Source organism: Littorina saxatilis, linkage group LG6 (genome assembly GCF_037325665.1).
Source record: "Littorina saxatilis isolate snail1 linkage group LG6, US_GU_Lsax_2.0, whole genome shotgun sequence".
NCBI lineage: Eukaryota > Metazoa > Mollusca > Gastropoda > Littorinimorpha > Littorinidae > Littorina > Littorina saxatilis.
In genome coordinates this window covers 17,351,674-17,364,148 of record NC_090250.1, presented here as the reverse complement: position 1 = coordinate 17,364,148, position 12,475 = coordinate 17,351,674, and the positions used below count along the sequence as shown (strand labels likewise).

Sequence of the window (12,475 nt, the reverse complement as noted above, 5' to 3'; positions counted from 1 at the left end):
ACTCTCATGTCAAATTTCATAAAGATCGGTCCAGTAGTTTAGTCTGAATCGCTCTACACACACACACACACACACACACACAGACAGACACACACACACACACACACACGCACATACACCACGACCCTCGTTTCGATTCCCCCTCGATGTTAAAATATTTAGTCAAAACTTGACTAAATATAAAAAAAAACACACACACACACACACACACACAAAACGACAAAAACAACAAAACTATAGCAGGAAAGCTAGGTACACACATTATTTCCCTACCCTTAACAACCTCACCCCCATCACCACTCCACGCCACCCTCCTCTCTCACACCCATCCCCTCCAGTCCGATTCTCATAGAATGATCTACCCGTTCCGCTAGCTACCCGTTTTACCACGTACGCTGTAGCTCTATGTAGCTATAGTCGCCAAACCCGGCGATCTCGGGCTGCGGGCGGGTCTGCGACGGTGCCAGGAAACGGAGCAACATCGCTAAGCGCCGCTGGCACCGCCACCGCGGACGGCTTCAACGACAACCGAGGCTGTCGTTGCTGTCAATAATGTAGGTGTCGCCTTGCGCAGTCATCGGTAAAAGCCCGGACGGAAAACGTACCTCTCTGGCTGTGTTCCTGTCGAAAGACAGTTCACTGCGGCTGGATCTCAACAAACTGGTTTTGGTGTGGTTGTGTTTTGTTCGCTAGGAGAATTCAAGGCTCTGTTTTCCAAAATCGTGGTAAGAGTTTTGTTTGGATTTGGTGTATTTTATTTATTTTTTAATAACGAAAACGACGTAAAACGTATAGTTGTATGGCTGTTCGTCCTGACGAAAGACAGTTGACTCTGGTTGGCTCTCAACGACTGGTTTTGGTGTGGTTGTCTACTGTTTGCTGGGAAAATTAAAGGCTGCGTGTTTTCCAAATCGTGGAAAGAGTTTTGTTCGATTGTGATGAATAGTTTTTGTTATTTTAAAGTGTTTTGTTTTTTTATAACAAAAACGTCTTAAAACGTAGAGCTGTCTGTGTGGAAGACAGTTTACTGCGGTAGGATCCCAAGAACTGATTTTAATGGTGTGGTTTTGTTTTGGTCGCTAGGAGAATTTGAAGCTGTGTTTCCAAATCGTGGTACGAATTTTGTTTGGTTGTGATGTAAATGTGTTGTGTGTTTTTACATTTAGTCAAGTTTTGACTAAATATTTTAACATCGAGGGGGAATCGAAACGAGGGTCGTGGTGTATGTGCGTGTGTGTGTGTGTGTGTGTGTGTCTGTCTGTCTGTCTGTGTGTGTGTGTAGAGCGATTCAGACTAAACTACTGGACCGATCTTTATGACATTTGACATGAGAGTTCCTGGGTATGAAATCCCCGAACGTTTTTTTCATTTTTTGGATAAATGTCTTTGATGACGTCATATCCGGCTTTTCGTGAAAGTTGAGGCGGCACTGTCACGCCCTCATTTTTCAACCAAATTGGTTGAAATTTTGGTCAAGTAATCTTCGACGAAGCCCGGACTTCGGTATTGCATTTCAGCTTGGTGGCTTAAAAATTAATTAATGACTTTGGTCCTTAAAAATCTGAAAATTGTAAAAAAAAATAAAAATTTATAAAACGATCCAAATTTACGTTTATCTTATTCTCCATCATTTGCTGATTCCAAAAACATATAAATATGTTATATTTGGATTAAAAACAAGCTCTGAAAATTAAATATATAAAAATTATTATCAAAATTAAATTGTCGAAATCAATTTAAAAACACTTTCATCTTATTCCTTGTCGGTTCCTGATTCCAAAAACATATAGATATTGTTTGGATTAAAAACACGCTCAGAAAGTTAAAACAAAGAGAGGTACAGAAAAGCGTGCTATCCTTCTTAGCGCAACTACTACCCCGCTCTTCTTGTCAATTTCACTGCCTTTGCCATGAGCGGTGGACGGTCTTGCTGAAAAATGGCATTGCGTTCAGTTTCATTCTGTGAGTTCGACAGCTACTTGACTAAATATTGTATTTTCGCCTTACGCGACTTGTTTGTTACTTGTTTTGTTGTTGTTGTTTTTTTAATAACGAAAACGACGTAAAATGTGCAGTTGTCTGGCTGTCTCTGGGACATACAGTTGTCTGGCTGTCTCTGGGACATACAGTTGTCTGGCTGTCTCTGGGACATACAGTTGTCTGGCTGTCTCTGGGACATACAGTGGACTGTGGCAGGGTCCCCGACACGGGTTTTGGTGTGGTTTGTGTTTTGTTCGCTAGGAGAATTCAAGGCTGTGTTTTCCAAATCGTGGTAAGAACTTTGTTCGGTAGTGATGTATAATTTTTTAATAAAACATTTTTTTTTTAGAACAAAAACGACGTTAAACGTACGTAACAGTTAGTTGTCTTGTCTGTCTCTGTGTAGAGTTGACAGTGGCAGGAATCCAAGAACTGGTTTTGGTGTGGTTTATGTTTTGTTCGTTAGCGGAATTCAAGGCTGTGTTTTCAAATAGGGGATTAGAATTGTGTTTGGTTTGTGATGTAAAATTAAACAGTTTTGTTTATAATATTTTGTTTTTGTACATAACGGAAAAGACTTAAAACGTATAGCTGTCTGGCTGCCCCTGTCCAAGTCAGTTACTTATGGTTTGATATAATACAGTCGAACCTGTCTAAAGAGGACCCAGGGACTGAGCAAAAGTGGTCTCTTCAGATAAGTGGTCTCTTTAGACAGGTGATTTCTATAGTCGTAAAAACCGTCAGGGATCCTTATGGGTGGTCTTAATGGGCAGGTGGTCTTTATGGACAGGTGGTCTCGATGGCAGGTTCCACTGTACAACAATTTGTGGTGTGGATTTGTTTTGTTTCGTATGTCGGGAGAATGTGAGGGTTGTCTTGAATTTGCTGTTAAATCAAGGTAAGAAGTTTGTCGGGTTTTAGTTGGTTGTGGTGTTGAAATAAATAGTGTTTGTGTGTGGTGTTTTTTGTGGTTGTTGTTGATAAACCCAAACAGAGACGCTTGTTTGTGATTTGATCTGAGCTACGGTTAACAGTTTGACTGTGTTGTGTTTGTCGGGAGAATTTAAGACTGTACTATTCTAACTTGCTGTGAAATTGTAGTAAGAATCATCTTTGGTCGATATGGGAAAATAAACTGGTTTTTTTAAATCTTTTTTTTTAAATTTTAAAGAGAGTTGGTTGTGATTGGATCCGAACAACAGTATCTTGCCTTATTGTTTCTTCTTTGCTTGGACAATTCAAGGCTGTTTGTTCCTGTCTTGTTGTTGTTGTTGTTGTTGTTGTTGTTGTTGTTGTTGTTGTTGTTGAAAAACAAACAAATCCAAAGACAGATGTATGTTGTTTGATCTGAGCTACAGCGGTCTCTGGTTTTGATGTGTTTCGTGTGGGAGATTTCAACGCTGTACTTCAAACTGCTTTTAAATTGCGGTAAGAATAGTGCTTTGGTTGTAATGTTAACATAACATACAGGTTCTTATTTTATTGGTGCACCAACACGAAGACAGTTGCTTGTGGTTTAGATATGATCTACATGATATGATTGTGTTTGGTTTGCTTAAATAATTCAAGACTTGTGTGTAAGAATTGTGTTTTGGTGTCAGTGTTGGATACCGTGTTAAAATGAATATTTTGAGAGAGAGAGAGAGAGAGAGAGAGAGAGAGAGAGAGAGAGAGAGAGAGAGAGAGAGAGAGAAACAGAAAGACAGAGAGAGAGAGTGAGACAGACAGAGAGAGACAGAAATACAGAGAGAGAGACAGAGAGAGAGACAGAGAGATACAGACAGACAGACAGACAGACAGACAGACGGACAGACAGCCAGCCAGCCAGCCAGACAGACAAACAGTCAAACAGACAGACAAGCGGACAGAGAGTGGGTGACAGAGTGACAGAAAGAAAGAGAGAGAGAGAGAGAGAGAGAGAGAGAGAGAGAGAGAGAGAGAGAGAGAAAGAGAGAGAGAGAGACTGAGACACAGATCAAATCAAATCAAATCAAATCAAATTTTATTTTACGAGGGTTGTGGCATAAGCAATATAAACGAGCTTCTTTTCAACCAGCCCTCGCCCAGAGAGGGACTATTCTAATCTTGAATACATATATATTTATATATACAAACGTAAAACAATTACAAAAGATAAGCATGACAGTAAAAAACAAAATAAATAAAAAAGTAAAAAAGTAAAAAATTAAAAAAAAAGGCAGAAAAACTATTCACATGACTATATACACGTTGTAGGCTATACATACATTCTTGCATTATGAAACACCGATGCTTTATGGACAGATATGATCAATATGAAAATAATCAGAACGAAGTCTTCCATCACTGTGACTTTTCGTAATTTGACAGAGAGAGAGTGAGAGAGATTGAGAGAGACTGAGAGAGAAAGAAAGAAAGAGAGAGAGAGAGAGAGACAAAGACAGAGAGAAAGAGACAAAGACAGAGAGAGAGAGAGAGAGAGAGAGAGAGAGAGAGAGAGAGAGAGAGAGAGAGAGAGAGAGAGAGAGAGAGAGAGAGAGAGAGAGAGAGAGAGAAATATATCAAATTTTATTTGTTTATTTTTCGATGGTTGTGGCATAAGCAATGCAACGAGCTTTTATTCAACCAGTCTGTCTGTGGGTGACACTGAGTATGACGTCATAAAATACATTTATCGTAAAAATGAAAACAAATGTCCGGGGGTATCATACCCAGGAACTCTCATGTGAAATTTCATGAAAATCGGTCAAGTAGTTTTCTCTGAATCGCTCTACACACACACACACACACACACACGCACATACATACATATACATACATACATACATACATACATACATACATACATACATACATACATACATACATACATACATACATACATACATACATACATACATACATACCAACATACATACATACATACATACATACATACATACATACATACATACATACATACATACATACATACATACATACATACACACATACATACACCACGACCCTCGTCTCGATTCCCCGTCTATGTTAAAACATTTAGTCAAAACTTGACTAAATGTAAAAACAAAAAATGTTAGGTTATGGGACAAAACGAAAACAAAAACAAGATAACGAAAATGAACTCACCCGAAACACGAACAATAAAACACGAATAAGAACCGGTTTCGACCCAAAGACTTTTGTTGTTGTTGATTGAACGTTAGGAGCTGTCTGTCTTCTTTCTCTTTCTGCCATCTCTCCTTTTATAATTTTATAATTACTTTTTTGCTGATGAAAGCCTACGCTCAAAACCGGTTCTTGTTCGTGTTTTATTGTCCATGTTTCTGGTGAGTGCATTTTTATTGTTATCTTGTTCGTGTTCCTCTCACCTGCAGCTCGTCTCTTGTTCCTATACTGACGAAACGAAACAATTACTACAACCTCCATCTTTGAAGTGGACGAACAAAACAGTTTTGCTAACAAACAAAACAAAACCCAAAAATAATAACAACACAGCTCTTCAAAAAAAACAAAAAAAAACCAACAACAACACACACAGCTCTTCACAGTTATTAAACATAAATAACTCAAATTAAGCTGATGGAAAATTCACGGTTTTCACAAAGTTTTTACAGGACGGTTCTAGCAAATGGGGTTCTGGATGGGTTTTCTCTCTCTCAATAATTGAACATTGTATAATCTAACCATCCTTTTTTATATTTAGTCAAGTTTTGACTAAATATTTTAACATCGAGGGGGAATCGAAACGAGGGTCGTGGTGTATGTGCGTGTGTCTGTGTGTCTTTTTTTTATTCTACGAGTTGATGAAAACGGACTTTTTTCTATACACCTTGAGAAGATGAAAGCAAAGCCGCTACAACGCTATTGAGGCAAAAAAAAAGCATAACAAAAACCGTATCGATCACGTGGACGACGTAAGCTAAACGCTGTCACGTTTTCAAACAGGGTAAACAGGGTAATGGGTTTCTGACGTCAGCCTGTTCGTACATCTCATTGTTTCCTTAGAAGGAAAAAAAAAAAGGGGGGGGGGGATGTCTCCGTAAACATCCTGATATAAGAAAGAAGCTTTTTACGGCAGAGTATACATAAGAACAGGCGCGAAGATCGTAAACATCCTGATACGAAATCAAAAAAGATGCAATAGTTTGTTATAGGATCGTTTTATTGTGACAAAACAAAACGTTACGGTCACATCCTAGATACGGGTTATTCTCCAGAGCCGTGTACCAGGGGAAACCATGTCACGAAGGTCATATTTCTTTATTTAACTGAGACATTTTAAACTTACAAATTGATTTCATTGATAGATACTGGTTCCATATATACCCTTGCCCTGCAGAGACAGAATTAAAAATACTTGAACATTGTGGTTGTCTACGTTCAGTAGAATACAAGCATTTCAAAGAACATCACTCGCGTAACATGGACACCAGAGGATGTGACATGGATTTTAAGACTAACATCTGTTTAAAAAAGACAAAAAATGTGGCTATGTTTTAAGTTGAATGTCGGTATTATCATCCAATTAGAGTACTATCAAAACAAGTATAGATAATACATTCTATTAGCCATTTTAATATAAGTTATAACCATCTAAAATGACTGACAACGTCACACACTGGTACCCAGCTCTGGAGAATCATCCATCTAAGAACAGGCGGGTCGTAAGCATCCTGGTATCGAACAGCAACTGTTCAAGACACAGTCCTTCCCCGTGAAATCAGTTGTACTCTTTAGATCAGATCTGCCCCGGTTTTTACATGGGATAAGATCAACCCTCCCCTTGGACGCATACCAAAATTCAACAGCCTGGTGGGTGAATTCTGTGCGGAGTGAAACTTTTGTGTCGTGGAGAAATTGATTTGTTGAAAGCCACTAGTGTCAAGCGGCCTTAATTAATTCATAAACAAATTGCTACTCTGCCCGGCAAGCTTTTGGGATGTTGATCTTCGGTATGTGTCCAGGAGGAGGAATGGTCATGAAAAATCCTGATCAGTTTTGAAAAGGTGAGCGCGTGTGCGTGTGTGTGTGTGCGTGCGTGCGTGTGTGCGTGCATGTGTGTGTTTGTTTCTTTACAAGTCGGAATCCGTATGGCTGTCACAGAAACCTGCCTGTCGTGTGTGCATGACCAGTTTCTGTTTTGCACAGGAAATATTCTTCTTCTTCTTCTGCGTTCATGGGCTAAAACTCCCACGTTCACTCATGTTTTTGCACGAGTGGATTTGTACGTGTACGACCGTTTTTACCTCGCCATTCAGGCAGCCATACGCCGATTCCGGGGGAAGCATACTGGGTATTATCGTGTTTCCACAACCCACCGAACTCTGACATGGATTACATGATCTTTTCCGTGCGCACTTGGTCTTGTGCTTGCGTGTTCACACGAAGGGGGAATAAGGTACAAGCAGGTCTGCACATAAGTTGACCTGGGAGATCGGAAAAATCTCCACCCTTAACCCACCAGGCGCAGCTGGGATTTAAACCCGCGTCCTTCTGCAAAGGAGGCCGGTGTCTTATCCACTTGGCCACTGCGCCCATCGACAAGTTGCGTATCTCATTTACGTCAGTGTGATCTTCTTCTTCTTCTTCTTCTGCGTTCGTGGGCTGAAACTCCCACGAACACTCGTGTTTTTTGCACGAGTGGAATTTTACGTGTATGACCGTTTTTTACCCCGCCAATTAGGCAGCCATACGCCGTTTTCGGAGGAAGCATGCTGGGTATTTTCGTGTTTCTATAACCCATCGAACTCTGACATGGATTACAGGATCTTTTTCGTTGCGCACTTGGTCTTGTGCTTGCGTGTACACACGGGGGGTGTTCGGACACCGAGGAGAGTCTGCACACAAAGTTGACTCTGAGAAATAAATCTCTCGCCGAACGTGGGGACGAACTCACGCTGACAGCGGCCAACTGCATACAAATCCAGCGCGCTACCGACTGAGCTACATCCCAGCCAGTGTGATATGTGTACGGGAAATATAACTCACAGCGCTTAAATCCATTAACAAAGAGACTGCCAACGTTCCAAAAATCAGAATAAAACAACTAGAAAGGTTGGTTGTTGGAACGTTTGTTATTGACAAAACAATACATTCACAGATATTTCGACCCAACGGTCTTTTAAGTGAACAGACAAACAAATATTCACACTAAACTTATCTTGATAGAATCAGTGTTCGCCCACTCGTCAGGAAGCCGAGCGAATGAATGATTCAAAACAAAACAGTCGGGTTCGCTGTCCTTTCTAATTTTAGAAAACTGATTCTATCAAGATAAGTTTTGTGTGAATATTTGTTTGTCTGTTAACTTAAAAGAACGTTGGGTCGAACTATCTGTGAATGTATTGTTTTTTCAATAACAAACGTTCCAACAACCTACCTTTCTTGTTTTTTGATTCACAGCGCTTAGTTTTCACGTCATGACGTACGACAAGCAACGAACGCGCGCGCAGGGAAATAGATCCTGGCATAGACATTTCTTTCAAACAAACTCGATACTAGAAGGGGGCTTAACGTCCTCGCAGGTAGCTAACCAACTTGGGACATGCATGTGATGATATGCTAAAAAAACAAAAAAACGAAAAAAACCCACGCCAGTAGCTTAAAGTTTAAAGTGATATAACCTAGCAACAAAAAACAAGTCGCGTAAGGCGAAAATACAATATTTAGTCAAGTAGCTGTCGAACTCACAGAATGAAACTGAACGCAATGCCATTTTTCAGCAAGACCGTATACTCGTAGCATCGTCAGTCCACCGCTCATGGCAAAGGCAGTGAAATTGACAAGAAGAGCGGGGTAGTAGTTGCGCTAAGAAGGATAGCACGCTTTTCTGTACCTCTCTTTGTTTTAACTTTCTGAGCGTGTTTTTAATCCAAACATATCATATCTATATGTTTTTGGAATCAGGAACCGACAAGGAATAAGATGAAAGTGTTTTTAAATTGATTTGGACAATTTAATTTTGATAATAATTTTTATATATTTAATTTTCAGAGCTTGTTTTTAATCCGAATATAACATATTGATATGTTTTTGGAATCAGCAAATGATGGAGAATAAGATAAACGTAAATTTGGATCGTTTTATAAATTTTTATTTTTTTTTACAATTTTCAGATTTTTAATGACCAAAGTCATTAATTAATTTTTAAGCCACCAAGCTGAAATGCAATACCGAAGTCCGGGCTTCGTCGAAGATTACTTGACCAAAATTTCAACCAATTTGGTTGAAAAATGAGGGCGTGACAGTGCCGCCTCAACTTTCACGAAAAGCCGGATATGACGTCATCAAAGACATTTATCAAAACAATCAAAAAAACGTTCGGGGATTTCATACCCAGGAACTCTCATGTCAAATTTCATAAAGATCGGTCCAGTAGTTTAGTCTGAATCGCTCTACGCACACACACACAGACACACACACACACACACACACACACACACACGCACGCACATACACCACGACCCTCGTTTCGATTCCCCCTCGATGTTAAAATATTTAGTCAAAACTTGACTAAATGTAAAAACAGTGTCTCGTCGCCCAGAGCTATACAGTTCAAGTTGGGGTTTGTAATTATGTGACCACGTGCACACACCAGGAATACCTTTAAAATAAACGTTTGGACGCAAGTCACTCAAATTAAAAACGGCTGTGTTTTGAGTGGGAATTCCAGACTGTAATTCTCATTGTGACGCCTGTTTGCGCCAGTCATAATTTTAGTCCTACCTTTCGACCCTGAGTATTTTATGCGCTATTCCTAGAGATACGGTACAGCGAATTTCCCTTTAACTTTTTAAGATCCAAATCGTCAGAAAATTTTCCAAAATGGCGCCTTAGGTGAACTTTAACGGTTTATGCAAATCACACCAAAAGGAGTGACAATGCCAGACTCTGTTTCCCTGCGCTCGTTCGTTCCCCTTCTGACGTCATGGCATGAAACACGCTGCAAGTTATCTTTCCCAGATTGCTCGTCGGACGTCATTGCATGGAAAGCGCTGTAAGTTATCTTTCCAAGATTTGTACAGGTAAACTAGCTGACGTCACAGTTTCTGGCTCTCACAACCTCGGAACCTTGCCTGTGAAATCGATACTAAACGCTTTTGTTGGTGATACTGGCCACAAACAACTCCCATCCTGTTTCAGTTTTCATGCAAACTTATCAAATTACAGTGACAATAGCAACGTTATGACTGAGCTGCTTCCGGACTTTTCAAGCACAAGTTTATTTCCAGGCTTGAGTTTCTAATCTAGGACAAACTGGATAGTGCTAAAATATGACAGAGAGAAATACAACAAAGCATTGCTTTTTTTTAAAGATGACGGGTTCGAGGTTTTATTTCGTCTTTTGACGCAAAGGGCTTTTAAGCGAATACAACAAATAGCTAGCTCACGCACACATACACAATGAGAACGCACGTAGACAAAGCAAACGGAAAGTTGTCACTGTATATATATAGTACCGTCTTTCCAGGGGCCTATGGCCTATAAGGAAATAAATCATCAATCAATTTCTCTCTTTCTCCTCCCTGTACCTGCACGCTATGGTGTCATTGTGTCGGGGTGTTTACGACTCATTGATTTACTGCGTGTACCCTTGTGTAAACCTTCTATATTTGATCAGTGCTAGCCGAGCAAAGAACAAGAACAATAAGTGTGTTCACTGTGTGTGTGTGTGTGTGTGTGTGTGTGTGTGTGTGTGTGTGTGTGTGTGTGTGTGTGTATGAGTGTTTGTCAGTGTGTGTGTGTGAGTGTGTGTGTGTTTGTGTGTGTGTGTGTGTGAGTGCGTGTGTGTGTGTGTGTTTGTGCGTGTGTGTGTGTGTGTGTGTGTGTGTGTGAACGCGCGCGTGTGTGTGTGTGTGTGCGTGTGTGTGTGTGTGTGTGTGTGTGTGTGTAATACAGAGACAGGTGTGTGTGTGTGTGTGTGTGTGTGTGTGTGTGTGTGTGTGTGTGTGTGTGTGTGTGTGTAATACACAATACACAACGAGACAAACACAGAGACATAAACAGACATTACATAATTAATTTCTTAGTACATAATTAGTAACAATAGATTTAAACATAAATAAGGGGGGAAATTAAAATTAAGATCAAGCCGAAATACTTAAATCTATTTATTTTATTTTATTTTTCTCATTGCAGATGATGCCAGATCTGACCTACATTTCAGCTGTTGTGCTGCTTCTCGGTAAGTAGATGGTCATTATACGTCATAATGATATGTTTACCTCCCTATGTAAATGGTCATGTAAACCTCCACAGATCTGGTCCAGGCGTTTACATGGGATAAGGGCTCAAGTTAATGACAATCGATACCGATACATGCACAGCCTGGCGGTGACCTTACGAGTAGGCTAACAATACACTGCTGATATGAGGAAGTCAACAAAACAAAGTTCGTTCTCGAATTAGTTTGGTTTTCTGAGTTCATCGAGAGCCTTGCGGAAGAAGGGACAGCATTTTATTCTGTTTACTTGAGGCCATTATTCGCGCTTTGAAGTTTTCTAGAACGTTTTACTCTCACGTATGACGTCAGCAATTTCAATTTGAAAGAGAGGGTCACAAAGCGACGTCTTGGTGCGTTTTGTCGGTGTCGGCGTTTCTCATGAAGACGCAACAGAGATGTACACAATTTAAAAAGAAAGAAAAGAAAAAGAAACAAGTCGCGTAAGGCGAAAATACAACATTTAGTCAAGTAGCTGTCGAACTCACAGAATGAAACTGAACGCAATGCAACGCAGCAAGACTGTATACTCGTAGCATCGTCAGTCCACCGCGCACGGCAAAGGCAGTGAAATTGACAGGAAGAGCGGGGTAGTAATTGCGCTGAGAAGGATAGCACGCTTTTCTGTACCTCTCTTTGTTTTAACTTTCTGAGCGTGTTTTTAATCCAAACATATCATATCTATATGTTTTTGGAATCAGGAACCGACAAGGAATAAGATGAAAGTGTTTTTAAATTGATTTGAAAAATTTAATTTTGATAATAATTTTTATATATTTAATTTTCAGAGCTTGTTTTTAATCCGAATATAACATATTTATATGTTTTTGGAATCAGCAAATGATGGAGAATAAGATGAACGTAAATTTGGATCGTTTTAGAAAAAAATATTTTTTTTTACAATTTTCAGATTTTTAATGACCAAAGTCATTAATTAATTTTTGAGCCACCAAGCTGAAATGCAATACCGAAGTCCGGGCTTTGTCGAAGACTACTTGACCAAAATTTCAACCAATTAGGTTGAAAACTGAGAGCGTGACAGTGCCGCCTCAACTTTCACGAAAAGCCGGATATGACGTCATCAAAGACATTTATAGAAAAAATGAAAAAAATGTATGGGGATATCATACCCAGGAACTCTCATGTCAAATTTCATAAAGATCGGTCCAGTAGTTTGGTCTGAATCGCTCTACACGCACGCACACACGCACACACACACATACACCACGACCCTCGTTTCGATTCCCCCTCGATGTTAAAACATTTAGTCAAAACTTGACTAAATGTAAAAAC

At 39.8% G+C, this 12,475-nt stretch overlaps 1 protein-coding gene across 2 annotated transcripts in view; it reads left to right on the top strand.

Moving 5' to 3' along the window:
• Positions 1 to 524: 524 nt before the first annotated feature.
• The window catches only part of LOC138968652 (uncharacterized), a 47,029-nt gene continuing 35,078 nt past the window's right edge, over positions 525 to 12,475 (top strand). For both annotated transcript variants that reach the window (XM_070341245.1, XM_070341244.1), the window contains exons 1-2: positions 525 to 725; positions 11,101 to 11,146. In XM_070341245.1, the coding sequence (XP_070197346.1) occupies positions 11,101 to 11,146 (46 nt within the window). In that variant the 5' untranslated portion in view covers positions 525 to 725. The remainder of the gene's footprint in view (positions 726 to 11,100; positions 11,147 to 12,475) is intronic.